At 39.8% G+C, this 14978-nt stretch overlaps 1 protein-coding gene across 3 annotated transcripts in view; it reads right to left on the reverse strand.

The window, feature by feature from the left end:
* The window catches only part of PHTF2 (putative homeodomain transcription factor 2), a 174350-nt gene that overhangs the window by 69128 nt on the left and 90244 nt on the right, over nt 1-14978 (reverse strand). For all 3 annotated transcript variants that reach the window (XM_068276208.1, XM_068276207.1, XM_068276206.1), the window contains exons 4-5: nt 6378-6447; nt 3201-3359 (exon numbers count right to left, since the gene is read on the reverse strand). In XM_068276208.1, coding sequence (XP_068132309.1) covers nt 3201-3359; nt 6378-6447 — 229 coding nt within the window. The remainder of the gene's footprint in view (nt 1-3200; nt 3360-6377; nt 6448-14978) is intronic.

Genomic DNA, 14978 nt, shown 5'->3' on the forward strand with positions numbered 1-14978 from the left:
TGCAAAGAGAGAAAACATTTTGGAGTTGGACTGTGTAGAGAAAAATACAACCTCTAAGGATTTCTTGGCGTCTCCAATTTCCTCTGGCCACCAGAGTTTTCATAAAACCATAGAGCTTCTGAACATGAAACATATGGAAGAATCCAGTAGTGATATAGGCCAGTGGTGGGGTTTCAGCACAGTGACAGTTTTTTGCAACAGTAACCCATCACTTGTAACAAGCTTAACTTCCAAATGCCTACCCTAACCTCTTCCCCTGTATACCGAACCCTTCCGGACACCTAACCCTAACTTATTACTTTTGTGGCAACCACTTCATGATCCCCAACTTTAACCTTTCCCCTTAACATATGAATACCTTCTGATGCCCAACTTTAACCTCTGAGCCCTGAAAACTAAAAACAAACCTCCCCCAAACATTTCTATTTTCCTCCTAATTTATGTCTGACCAATACTCGTGTACTTACATTTCAGCAGTCATATTAATCCCCTGAGCTGAAAACTGAGCCTGGTATTAAGGATATTTAATAGTCGAAAGTCTACCCCCCTCAACTGAAAATAGCTGCCCACATTTGTGTTGGGGCCAATAGCACTTTGCATTGCCAAAAGCACTAGTGGAGAGTTTACGTGTTCCAGGAAAATCTTACTAATATAGAATAATATACAGTTGAATACCTCAAAGAAATATACTTTTAGTTACTTTCCAAAACTAAAACAGTGTTCTTCAGGAGCTGGATTTCTGCAATATAGTGTTATATATAGATATATAGCCATTCTTGGACTCATGGTCATGTAGCTTTCACTGTAAAAGAAGGTAAGCAGAGGACTGTCAATTTTTTTTATCTGAGTGATGGAATTTATTTAATAAACACTGCTTTTAACTGTGGTTTTTATAGAGATCATATGTTCAAGCTAAAAATAAAATTCCAAGGAAACAGACACCTCAAGGGTATGCAAATACAAGTTACCAAGAGTGCTGTATAAGGTCAAATATGCTACTCATTTAATTTTACTATGAACACATTTTCGTGCCCTCTTGTACCAAACATACATATTTGGAAGACTGTTGGCAATGTCAGTAGTGAGTCACTGGTTCATTGTCTCTCTGTTCTAAATATGGAATCAAGCATTACAACTGGAGCTACAGGAAAGGGTTTAACCCATTCACTTCCAAATCTCCAAAAATGCTTCACTGGTACCCAGGCTAGTTTTAACATTTTTCAGAATAAACATCTGTAAGATTCCCTAAACTATTGTATTTTCTAAAAGCACACAGCCTGTAGAATCAAAATGCAGTGTTGTCAATGTAGTATGTGACATGATCATTGCATGAACATGTATTAAAATTATATCTTCTCAGTAAAAATAGTCATATCCCAATATACCACTTCTTACTGGTCCAATGAGCACGCCAATGTTCCTACTAAATATTAAATGTGAGCCCTCCTATATTTCCACTAAATATAACAGACACACACACACCACTAACAGCAATGTTTCACATTACTAACAGCAATGCTTGAACCTAGTTTCCTCCTCTATACCCTGTCTGCTGTAAGAGTCTCGATTGTCCACAGTGCTATTACACTTCCCCATTCTCCATAAAAACAGATGTGTCCTGAATGACCCCTCTGAACGAAGCTCGGACATTGCAGTGTTGCCCCGAAGGACTGAACTCTATCCTGATGGCCGAAATTCATTGAGCATGTAGCTTTAGAGGTTACATTTGATAAGGGAATTGTAAAAGGCCAAATTGTAAAGTTTATATATGCAAAAAATGATACAGCGCTCACCACCTTATTGTCCAGTAATTAATATCCAGTCTGCCGCTTGCTGTCCAAAGTCAGGAAAAGATGAAAAGTTCTCCTCACAGGGTAAACATTTTTAACACAGCTGCACTTCTGGATGGTAATAGTCTCAACAGACCTGCAATCGTGGTACTTTCTTAGAAAGCAAATTGAGAATACATAGCAGGTAATCCTCTACTGCAGTACACCCTGTGCTGGAAACACACACTGTGTAGGGATAAACTTCCACCGCATGCAGGATGGGGAAACCACCCCCCTTCAGTTCCCTGCTCACCAAAACAAGCAGTTATTCTAGGCGTATCACAATATCTTTGCAGCCAAGATACAGATTAAAAACAAAAAAGGTAAAAGCATATCTCACAAATCCATAGTACAAGAAGGTCTCTCGGTTTCTCTGCCGGCAGCCCTCCATCTCTTGTACATTCAAGCGGCGTGCGTCTCTAGCTCCACCCTAGGGCGGGTACAGCAAGAAGTGCAGCTGTGTTAAAAATGTTTATATATGGATGCAAGGCTATGTGCACACTTTTAATTGTTATCACCTGCAACATTCAGAGCCCAACCAATACGGGCACAGCCTTCAGGCATGAGGCCATACAGACAAGTCTCTCAGCTACAGCCAAGTGAAGTGTACTGGCTGTATGAAGAAAGCAGGAGGGACCACATCACAATGTCCAATAGAGCTTCTTGTAGCTGGCAGGGTAAGGTGGGGTGCAATTCATTCAGCTGTTGCGGTTATTTAAAGAATCCACAGTTGAAGATATTTAAACTATCTTGGAAGATCCCTGTACACACACTGGATTGTTAGCAGAGACGGCCCTGATTGGCTGCCTCTAGGATATGTACCAAGCTTCAGGCCTGGGATCCATTAGCAGAGCTTTTGTAGCATGAGGGTAGTTCCACTGTAGCACTTGCGCCAGGGCATTGTGCTTAACAATGAGGCTGTAGCATTTTTGGAGCAACCCTATTGAAGAAATGTAGGGCTAAATCATGATCGCCCCAGGAATCACAGCATGACATGTTTGCTTACTTGCTGACTGATATAGAGTAAGGACCATGTCTACTGAGAGAACCTCAATGCTGGTGAAATGGTCCAGTACAGAATGCTGTATGCAATCCATTTTGGAAGCTAATCTCTTCCATTTTTGCAACAATTACTATTTTACAACCTAGACATTTTTGTTGCTAATAGAGTTCCAGCTTGCTGCGAGTGTGTTTTGAGTGTAGAGGATTATTCCTTGTTTGCAGAGTAATTGTAACTGCTTGGATTTGTTTTATTTTCACTTGGTCAAGTACAAAGCAGGGCTGAAACTCATGCTGCCTCAAAGATGCATGTGTAAATAAACACCAAAGATCTCAAAATCAACAAAAGCACACGGGTTGTATTTTACCTACCCTGAAGAAGGTACAGAAGAAGCAGCCATAAGAAGATAACTTTTGAAGTAACTTGAAGCCACCATCTAAAGAAAAAGGGAAAAAATACAACACGAACAATTCCTTTTCTTGTAAGGGAAGTCCATGGGCTTTCGGGTTTTGCTTTCGCAAATGCTGAACCTTTAATAAATCGAAAATACATAACATATTACAAGGGGAAACACTGGAAAATTAACCTAATATCAAAGAAATACAGTATTCAGGATATTCAGGATACACAAAGAAGTAAATGTCAGCATGACACTAAAAGCAACTCAGGGCATTAAGGTTTTCCTACATCTGTTCAGGCAACCTGTGGCAGAACTATTTTCTGTGTGTATAGCTCATTGACTCGCTTAGGCCTTTTTCAGATGAACGACTAAATGGTGGGTTTAACGTGGCGATTAGCTATTTGTCTGAAAGAGGCCTAATCAAGTTGCTGGGGTTATGTGCCATCCTGTTGCAAAATATGCAGCCGAATAGTAAACATAAGTAATCATAAGTGTCAGCAGTTGACACGTGTCACGGTTACTGCCCGAAAAAGTTTTTTTGGTTTTTTTTTAAATGCAGAATAGCTGCAAGTGCCCTGCACAAAACAGGAGTGGCTGAAAAGCAGTTAAATGCACTCCTGTCAGCTATTCATGTGAAAGAGCACTTTAGTCAAGTTACTTTTTAAATATGTGGTCAGAACTCCACTCACCAGTACATTTTCTGCAGATCATTCTTTATTATAGGTAATCATAGGCTTACATATGTGAACCTAGCCTTAACCCTTAAAAATGTACCTGAGGTGACATGTGACACGATGAGAAACCTGTACGAGAAACCTGTATTCACAGTGTAAAACATAACCACAGGCCGTTTTTATTTTTCTGCCTAAGAGAGTTAATTTTCAGGGTTTACTCTATGGTAGTTACACACTATACAAAAAAAAATGACCAAATTTCATGGCAATTGGATAAAAGCGATGTAAAGTTTTTATTTTATTTTTTATTCCATTGAGAAATCTGATCGAATGCAACCCTTCCCTTTTTATTCTTTGCAATAAAAGTTGATTGGGAGTGGTGGATTTTTCTAAACAATTTTTATGAAAATTGAATGGTGTGGTGTAGATTGTCAGTTTCTAATTGTACGATAAGGATAAAGAGGCACCCAGGTGTAGATAAAATTGAGTAAAAAACAGTAATAAAAATGAAAAAGGGCGAGGTGGCTTATCTCAGTGAGGACAGTCTCATTAGACAAAACTAAAAATTTATTAAGTACAAGTAATTCGTTGCATGGGTCACAATCTGCTTCCTCAGGCCAATAAAAGTGCCAGAGCAGGAATAGCTAAATTACACCTGGGCGCCTCTTTATCCATATTGTGTGTATGTACCACCCACCCATTCCAAGGCTGATGGGGTTCTCTCTGTGGTCCCACATGGTACACACCATGTAAAAGCCAGTCAGCGTTTTTTACCAAGGGGAGTGACCGCACCCAGTCTAGTTTGGAAACCCTTAGGGCCTGTTTCCACTACACACAGATTGGATGCAGAATGGATGCAGAAAAACTGACTCCAATGAATGTCTATGGGAAAATCTGCATCAGAAAAAACGCGTTTAGTGGAAACGGGCCCATAGGCATTCATTGGAGTCAGTTTTTCTGCATCCAATCTGCGTGTAGTGGAAACAGGCCCTTAGTGGAGTCTGGTTCATTGTCTCCACCAACGTCAAGCGGATGGTTGCCCCTATTGCAACCTACCTTCATCAGTAGCCTTTTTTTTGTCTCTTATTTTGTATGGTGTCTAGAGACTGCCACGGATGTCTATTGGAGTTTGTGTTTCCCCATTAAACAGGGCAGAAGTACAAAACTATTTGGGCCTGCTGCAGACAACCATAGGCGTTTTCATTTCCCCACCCTTCTGTGCCACAGATGTCCAAGGGTATTTAATACAAACTTCTGGCTCAGTGCAAAATTTCTACTTGACTTGAAACATGCAAAAAATTCTAAGCTGATGCAGAATTATTCAAATGTTCCTGTAAATCTATGTAGCTTGAAAATTGACCAATCAAATGCTTTCACTGCAACATTTGCTTAGTCTAATTACATTTTAGATTTTCATAATTAGCATGATTCCTAATCATCTCAAATTTATTTTCACCTCAATAACAATCCATCCTGACAAACAGCTGCACACATTTCCAATAGATCCCATGCAGAAATCGATTAGAAATCTGTGTGCACTACACTGGCAACAATAGAGATCACTCTCAGATCAGTTTTGATCAGAGAGGAATCTGCCAGATGATCAATTCTGTTTGCCATCTGCCAGTGTATAAGCATCTTCAGTGAACGGGATCAAAGCCTTCCAATGACTTAAAACTAGTCTTTTCTCGTTTTTTATGCTGTGCTTAATGTTTGAAAGCATAGATGCAATTTTGAGTTTTATACCACTTCTTGCAAAATGTCCTATTTGTGCACATGTTCACATATTTGTTCCCTTCAACTCATGGCATGAAGTAAAGAGTGACAAAGTAGATTGCACTGTAAATGAACTATTTCCTATGTTATTGTCACTTACAGTACGTGTTATTTGATAGTTCTGATCCTTTTAGTGACAGGTTTGGACGAATTATCTTATCATGGTTTATTTTTTTTACCCCTTATGCTTTCAAAAGTACTCCTGGCTAGAACTTTAGGAGCATACTCACCCTTTGTGTCATACATCAGGATAAAGTATAATCCTGCGGGTGGCACTGCATGCAAATCACTGCTACTGTTAGGTATATGTTGCAACAGTTAAGTGACATCTTTCTGCGCACAAAACATTACCAAGTGAAAGTACAGGTGGAGCACCTGAAATCTATGAGATTTCATGTTTCTGATATAACAAAAATTTGTTAGAACAAATATTTTTAACAAAAATATCCATGGAGTACTAAACACAACGAGTAAATTATACAAACATACATCTTTAACTTCCCAAATGTTACTGAAGCTGTGTATCTTAATTTAACCTCCACCAGCACTAAAATGTTATTTTTCAACACTACTTCAGATCACCACCCCCTGTTATGTTGTTACTGCACACACTCAGCTTATATTGCAATTTAATGGGACATTAGCAGAAGGAAATTAACGCTGTAAGTTTACTTGCATGAATCCTCTGTATACTGTACCTCGGACAAGGTCGACATCAATCAGGTCTGGTTTTACATGTCCAGTCTTCTTTGGTTTGTTCCGTAAACCCTGAACAGGTAAAAATGCTTATGAAAATGTCTTCATTAAAAACAAAAACAAACAAACAAACAAAAAATAAATCAGAAAAAAAAGAAAGACAAAAACAAAACCATAAAACATAAGAGAACAGCGTAGCTTTTTAGAAGCCCACAGCTACAAACTATACATAAATGGTCTAGTTGTGACCACAATTTCTTGTATATGTTTTTTTTTTTTTAAGTAAAAAAAAAAAAAAACAACTAAAAACTACATTTGTTTTTTTTTTCTCATGAGGTTGGTAGAACTTCCCACAGACTTCGATGGTGTACATTCTGAAGAAAACAGCAAGAGGAGAGGACCTCAATCCTGTGTATTGGTGCCAGCAAGTGACTGACACGTCATCACAGGATTGACTAATATTAAATTAGTCTGTGGCTGATCCAAATCACTAAGACACTCCTATCTGCAGCCAGTTACCCATCCAGCAAGGAGAACTTGGGCAAGACTCCCTAATGCTCCAGAGTTGCCTATTGAGCGCGTCCATAGTGGCTGCAGCTTTCAAGCTCCTTGAGCCCAACAGGAGAAAAACACTACATATAAATGTTAATATTATATAGAATTTAAACATAGTTTAATTTCAGTTGATGGCCAAGTGATAGAAATAGACTAGCCTGTGAGCAGATTGCTCAGCTACCACAATTCCATACAATACAAAATGTACAGGTAAGTGGAAGCAACTAGCTCTACCATGTAGAAGTTCAGCTACACAGTCTATCATATGTCGGGGTGGAATCTCAATTCAATTATTACCTAAACAAAACATATAACTTTGATGCTCTGCTCTATTTATTCCTTGTTTGCATGGGTTTTCTGTGAATTCTTTGGTTATTTCCAAACCCCAAAAATATACAAGTAATTTCGCATTTTCATCAAATCGGCTCTCGATTATGATGAAGATGTTACATTCCGAGCCCCTTTCAAGGACTGAGTGGTTCAATAATTTCTCTAATGTGCTGCAGGAAACTGTCAGCATTATATACATTTGGAAAATAAATCACAGTACCCAGTTAAGTCAAGGAGATGTTCTCCTTGACTTAACTGGGTACTGTGCTGAATGAAAGTCATGTTGTGCAATGCTGTTCATATCTAGTGTTTGAACGCTGAAGGTCCTATATGACATGGATTTGCACACAAAGAGAATGTGGTCATAATTTAAAGGGCCACAGTAATTTAAAGCAGTGTTCCCCAACCCTGTCCTCAAGGCCCACCCACAGTGCATGGTTTGTAAAAATCCACAGAGGTAATCAGCTCTGCTGACACACTAATTACCTCACCTGTTTGCGGTTTCTTGCAAAACATGTACTGTTGGTGGGCCTTGAGGACCGGGTTGGGGAACTGTGATTTAAAGGGTTGCAGTAATCGTTTTACGTTCTGAGGATACAGTGTTTTAACTTATAAACAGTGGGATGCAAAAGTTTGGGCAAGCTTGTTAATAGTCATGATTTTCCTGTAAAAATCGTTGGTTGTTATGATAAAAAAATGTCAGTTAAATATATCATATAGGAGACACACACAGTGATATTTGAGAAGTGAAATTAAGTTTACTGGATTTACAGAAAGTGTGCAATAATTGGTTAAATAAAATTAGGCAGGTGCATAAATTTGGGCACGGTTGTCATTTTATTGATTCCAAAACTTTTAGAACTAATTATTGGAACTCCAATTTAATTGGGTCAATTGTAAGTTTCCCTCCTCTTTTAATTTTCTCTAAAGAGAAACGAGAAATGCTCAAAACAACTCTCAAATGACCTGAAGACAAAGATTGTTCACCATAATGGTTTAGGTCAGGGGTAGGGAACCTTGGCTCTCCAGCTGTTAAGGAACTACAAGTCCCACAATGCATTGCAGGAGTCTGACAGCCACAGTCATGATTAATAAAGGCAAATGCATGCTGGGATTTGTAGTTTTATCACCGCTGGAGAGCCAAGGTTCCCTACCCCTGGTTTAGGGGAAGGATACAGAAAGCAGTCTCAGAGATTTCAGCTGTCTGTTTCCACAGTTAGGAACATATTGAGGAAATGGACCAAGAAAAACCTCTGATAGACAGAATGGTGAGAACAGTCTGAGTGAACAAACAGACCCCAGCACCAAAGACCTACAACATTATATTGCTGCAGATGGAGTCACTGTACATCGTTCACCCATTCAACGCACTTTACACAAGGAGATGCTGTATGCGAGAGTGATGCAGAGGAAGCCTTTTCTCTGTCCACAGCACAAACAGAGCCGCTTGAGAAATGCTAAAGCACATTTGGAAAGCCAGCTTCATTTTGGAATAAGGTGCTGTGGACTGATGAAACTAAAACTGTCATTTGGCCATAACAAGGGGCGTTATGAATTGGTGAAAGATCACAGCATTCCAAGAAAAACACCTGCTACCTACAGTAAAATATGGTGGTGGTTCCATCATGTTGTGCGGCTGTGTGGCCAGTGCAGGGACTGGGAATTTGATCAAAGTTGAGGGACGCATGGATTCCACTCAGAATCAGCAGATTCTGGAGACCAATGTCCAGTAATCAGTGACAAAGCTGAAGCTACGCCGGGGATGGATCTTTCAACAAGACAATGACCCTAAACACTGCTCAAAATCCACTAAGGCATTCATGCAGAGGAACAAGTACAACGTTATGGATAGGTCATCTCAGTCCCCTGACCTGAATATAATTGAAAATCTGTGGTGTGAGTTAAAGAGAGCTGTCCATGCTCGGAAGCCATCAAATCTGAACAAACTCGAGATGTTTTGTAAAGAGGAATGTTGCAAAATACCTTCAACCAGAATCCAGACTCATTGGAACCTACAGGAAGCGTTTAGAGGCTGTATTTTCTGCAAAAGGAGGATCTACTAAATATTGATTTCATTTCTTTTTTTGTGGTGCCCAAATTTATGCACCTGCCTAATTTTGTTCAAACAATTATTGCACGTTTCTGTAAATGCAATAAACTTCATTTCACTTCTCAAATATCACTGCGTGGGTCTCCTATATGATATATTTAACTGACATTTTTTATCATAACAACCAACGATTTATACAGGAAAATCATGACTATTAACAAGATTGCCTAAACTTTCGCATCCCACTGTAACAGTGTACATTTGCTGTTCTATCAAAATTATTCAACATACACCCACCAAATGCCTAAACTGATGGTATCTAAAGTATATATGAGGCAGAACCTTCAAAGACTAGATGGGAGATTCTGCAGAAGGGGGTGGAGAATACAGGGCTAAGATCCTGTGAGATCCAGACAGATAAATCGAGAACTAGTCAACCAACGATGACGACGACAGCTATTAGATTGTGCTACTCAGCTTTTGCTGTTCCAGCTAGCATTTCACACCCTGCCACTAAGTGTTGGACTGGATCTTAGGCTTATCTGTACAGCTTACACCTTGGATAATGTTCAGTGCGGTAGATGCCTTCATTAATTTGGTGCTTCATGCAGGTTCTTGTGCTACAAAGATCAGTGCCTCAGTACTGTTCAAGTCCAGCTGCTGACATATGGCTCAAGTGGCTGACACTGGGAAATACTACCCAGTGTCAGCCACTTCAGCAGTCTGCCAATGATTCATCACTACCTTGGTTTTCCTTCCACATGTGCTGCAGGTCTAGAGCAGGCACTATCCTTTGCTTGTGCAATAAGGATGAACAAGGATGGTCTTCTGTTGTTTCCAAAGGGACAGCCAAAATGTACAGTTTTCCTCCCCTTTGACATGGGCAGTACAATTCTAATTTAGAACAACAGACTGGAATGACATTTCACAAGAATTTAGATTGTAATGACGTTTCAAGTTGCAATCTTGCACGTTAAGAATCAGCCCTGGAAATTCCCATTTACTAGAGAAAGGTTAACACATGACACAATTATACCTGTGGCAGCTTAGCAGAAGTGGCAACAATTGTTCATCATAAAAAAGGAAAATTGTACAATCACACAACAATACAGCATATGCCTCTTTGCTTTAATATTTTTCCTGCTTCCATTACAAAATTTTCCAAGGCTGTAGTCAGTATGTTTCATAGTCAATCATATAAAAGGCCCTGCTTCACAATGAATGTTTCTGCAGTATGCAGAAAACTAACAAACCAAGGATTTTATATGTATTTTTTCGCTTTAAACCTCATGACTATTTTTTTTGGTCACAGTGAATAGATGGCTTAACTCAGATCCCTTCAACAGCTCATCAAAATTCCACACTTTGGGTGAACTCTATATTAAGAGGAATATGGAGGCTTGTATGGATGATATTAAGTGCTTGTGTATGGAAGCATTAAAGTCTAAAACCCTGTCAAAAAATATTGCTGTTTGCAACACACAACACCCCATAATGACAAAATGGAAAAAGTTTACTTGAAGGTTTGGCAAATTTATTAAAAATAAAAAACCCCTGAGAAATCACACGTACATAAGTATACACAACCTTTGCTCAAGACTTTGTCAATGCACCTTTGGCAGCAATTACAGCCTCAAGTATTTTTGAATGTGACGCAACAAGCTTTTCACACCTATGCTTGGCCAACTTTGCCCACTCCTCTTTGCAGCTCCTCTTAAGCTCCATCATGTTGGATGGGAAGTGCTTAGTACCGAGCCGATTTAAGATCTCTCCTGAGATGTTCAATCAGATTCAAGTGTGGGCTCTGGCTGGGCCACTCAAAGACATTCACAAAGTTGTCCTGAAGCAACTCCTTTGATATCTAGGCTGTGAACTTACATTGTCCTGCTGAAAGATGAACCGTCACCACAGTCTAAGTTCAAGAGTGCTCTGGATCAGGTTTTTATCCAGGATGTTTATGTATATTGCTACAGTCAACTATCCCTTTATCCTGACTAATCTCCCAGTTCCTGCCACTGAAAAACATCCCCACAGCAAGATGCTGTCACCACCATGCATCACTTTAGGTATGGTATTGGCCTGGTGATTAGCGATACCTCGTATCCTCCAAACGTGACATCTGGCATTCACACCAAAGAGCTCAATCTTTGTCTCATCAGACCAGAGAACTTTGTTTTTCATAATCAGAGAGTCCATCAGGTGCCTTTTTGCAAACTCCAGGCAGGCTGCACCACTTCTGTATTGTGTCTGCATTTTTATGTATAGTAATGTCTGTATTTTATGTACCAGTGCCTTTTTTTCTCAGTCTGTACAGTGCCACTGCAGATTATAGAGCTATGTAAATGTAAATCAATAATAATGGGTTGATGTCTGTACAATGTTAGAGAAGGGAGGGAGAGCATCACTGGAATATTTAGAAAGCAAGAGTATTTAAAAAAAAAAAAAAAAAAAGCCTCAATTCTGGTAGGGTTTTCGAGCAAATGATCGCATGTACGCATGTTTTACCGCATACGGTACATTTTAGTCATGAATTACCGCATCCGGTAAATTATGCTGTAATTTCCATTCATTTAACTGAAAATAGCTATTCGCATGGAAATTAGGGGACATGTTAGCACATAATTTACCAATCAGTTTAACCACTTCACAACTGAAGGGTTTTACCCCTTCAGCATCCGAGCAATTTTCTCCTTTCAGCGCTCCTTACATTCATTCGCCTATAACTTTATCATTACTTATCACAATAAAATGAACTATATCTTGTTTTTTTCACCACCAATTAGGCTTTCTTTAGGTGGGACACTATGCCAAGAATTATTTTATTCTAAATGTGTTTTAATGGGAAAATAGGAAAACATTTGGAAAAAAAAACATTTTTCAGTTTTCCGCCATTATAGTTTTTAAATAATGCATGCTACTGTAATTAAAATCCATGTAACTTATATGCCCATTTGTCCCAGTTATTACACCGTTTAAATTATGTCCCTATCACAATGTTTGGCGCCAATATTTTATTTGCAAATAAAGGTGCATTTTTTTCAGTTTTGTGTCTATCCCTAATTACAAGCCCATAATTTATAAAGTAACAGTGTTATACCCTCTTGATATAAATATTTAAAGATTTCAGTCCCTAAGGTAACTATTTCAGTTTTTTTTTTATTGTAATTTTTTTTAATTTATTTTAATATTACAAAAAAAAATATCGGTAACAATTGCGGAGTGTGGGAGTTAATGAGTTAAAATGAATAGTGAAAATAATGTATTTGTATGTGAACATTTTTTTTGGGTGTAGTATTACTTTTTGGCTACAAGATGGCTGCATTTTTTTTTTCAGGTGTCCTGCAAGCGTCGGAAGGACGCTTGCAGGAAGGGAGGCTGGGAAACTGAGTTTTTTCTCAATGATCGCGCTGCTTCTCGTGGAAGCATGCCGATCATTGTGGGGGCAGAGATCAACGAACAGGAATGTATTTTCCCGTTCATTGATCTCTGGGCGAACGGGTGGCGGCGTGCACGATCGCGGGAGTGCGAGCGGGAGCGCGGACAGCGGCGGGGGAAGCGTATATCTACGCTCTGGGCGGGGAACTGAAGTCCAAAGGAGCGTAGATATACTGTACCCGGGCGGCAAAGTGGTTAAGACCTGCCTAAACCCGGCGGTAAAGTGCCTTTGTATGCATTTTGCGTTTTTTTGGTGGAGATCCTATTGCTGTTTTAGTGGAGTTCCTATTCAGGCTGTGTAATAGAAAAGAATAGTAGAAATAGAACTCCAAACATTTACTGGATTTTTTTTTTAATATAAATATAGGGGATGCCTATAAATATACTTTTCATGATACACAATCAAATCCACTGCCACCCCCCCCCCCCCTCAAAAAAAAAAAACCCTTCCAAAGACAATCCTAACTTATGGAAGATAATTAAAGATTACTACTATTTATTTACCGCATGCTTACCGCTAAAATACCAAAAATGCCAAAAAAACTTTCAGAATGGCTAAAGAAAAAAAAAAAAAAAAGAAGGAGGAAGGAAGAGGAAAATACCGCATGAAGTATTCTACAGGCAAAAATATATTTACCACACGTAGCTACCAGAATTGAGGCCATTGTGTTTTAGTGCCTGCTATGTACACAAAAAAATACAATTTTCAAATTCCGAAATGTCATATTAAGGCTCCAGTAAACAGTACATGCTAGGTGAACGAATTAATCAAGTACTGTGTACATTCATATCATGCAACCAGGTTATTAATGCCTGTGATGCCAAAACATGGGTGAAGTAATGGGCATGGCAACCAGTTAGAAAGCCAACAGAGGCAGCTAATCAAGAGCTAAACCCATCTGTGTGCATCAACCCATTTTAATTTAATACAGTGCTACAAAACAAACATTACCAAAGCTTAGCATGCAGTTTACACTCAAATAATCCCAGTGTGGTTTAGCAAGCCCAATTCAAAATGTTCACAAATATTAAACAGCAGAAAGGACAAAGGTTATGACAGCTACTCAAAGTCTATAACTATGGACAATTTTGTGGTTATTGGTTTACTCAAATAATTTTTTGAGCTGACAAATAAAATACTCATTCGCAATTAAGCACCACAAACTATGCATGTCTTCTCTACTCACCAGTCTAATGAACTGTACACAATCATAGAAGAATACCAGAAAATAAATTATGAATGCTTAAAAGGAAAAAAAAAATGACTTGCACAGTTACACAACACAAAAAGAAACCAGGTGATGAGTAGCTGCTTCATAACGCATGGTAGCTGGATGAAGACACACTAGGTCTGCTGCCGGACTGTTTCTAGAGTGGTCAGCAGCATGGCAGACAAATGGATTTTGTTAACCAGCTGAGCTGTCTGGACGAGCTCAGCTCGTCCAACACCGCCAGCGGCTGCCGCTCAGGCCCTGCTGGGCCGATTTGAATGAAATAAAAAGCAGCACACGCAGCCGGCACTTTGCCAGCCGCGTGTGCTGCCTGATCGCCGCCGCTCTGCGGCGATTCGCCGCGAGCAGCGGCGAAAGAGGGTCCCCCCAGCCGCCTGAGCCCAGCGTAGCCGGAACAAAAAGTTCCGGCCAGCGCTAAGGGCTGGATCGGAGGCGGCTGACGTCAGGACGTCGGCTGACGTCGATGACGTCACTCCGCTCGTCGCTATGGCGACGATATAAGCAAAACAAGGAAGGCCGCTCATTGCGGCCTTCCTTGTTTATTCTGGGCGCCGGAGGCGATCGGAAGATCGCCTCCGGAGCGCCCTCTAGTGGGCTTTCATGCAGCCAACTTTCAGTTGGCTGCATGAAATAGTTTTTTTTTTATTTAAAAAAAACCCTCCCGCAGCCACCCTGGCGATTTAATCAGAACGCCAGGGTGGTTAAATGAACCCAGGCTTTCCAAGGGGCTGATTCACAGTACTTTTGCATCCAATACAGGAATATCCATAGCAATATTCCTACAGGCATTCCTGATCTGCACCATAATTAGCAGGTAGAGGCTCAATTACCATATTCCAGAATATGGCATGCTTTAACCACTTGAGGACTGCAGGCTTTACCCCCTAAGGACCAGACCCTTTTTTCCATTCAGACCACTGCAGCTTTCACGGTTTATTGCTCGCTCATACAACCTACCACCTAAATGAATTTTGGCTCCTTTTCTTGTCACTAATAAAGTT

The sequence above is a fragment of the Hyperolius riggenbachi genome, chromosome 3 (assembly GCF_040937935.1).
Source record: "Hyperolius riggenbachi isolate aHypRig1 chromosome 3, aHypRig1.pri, whole genome shotgun sequence".
NCBI classification, from domain to species: domain Eukaryota; kingdom Metazoa; phylum Chordata; class Amphibia; order Anura; family Hyperoliidae; genus Hyperolius; species Hyperolius riggenbachi.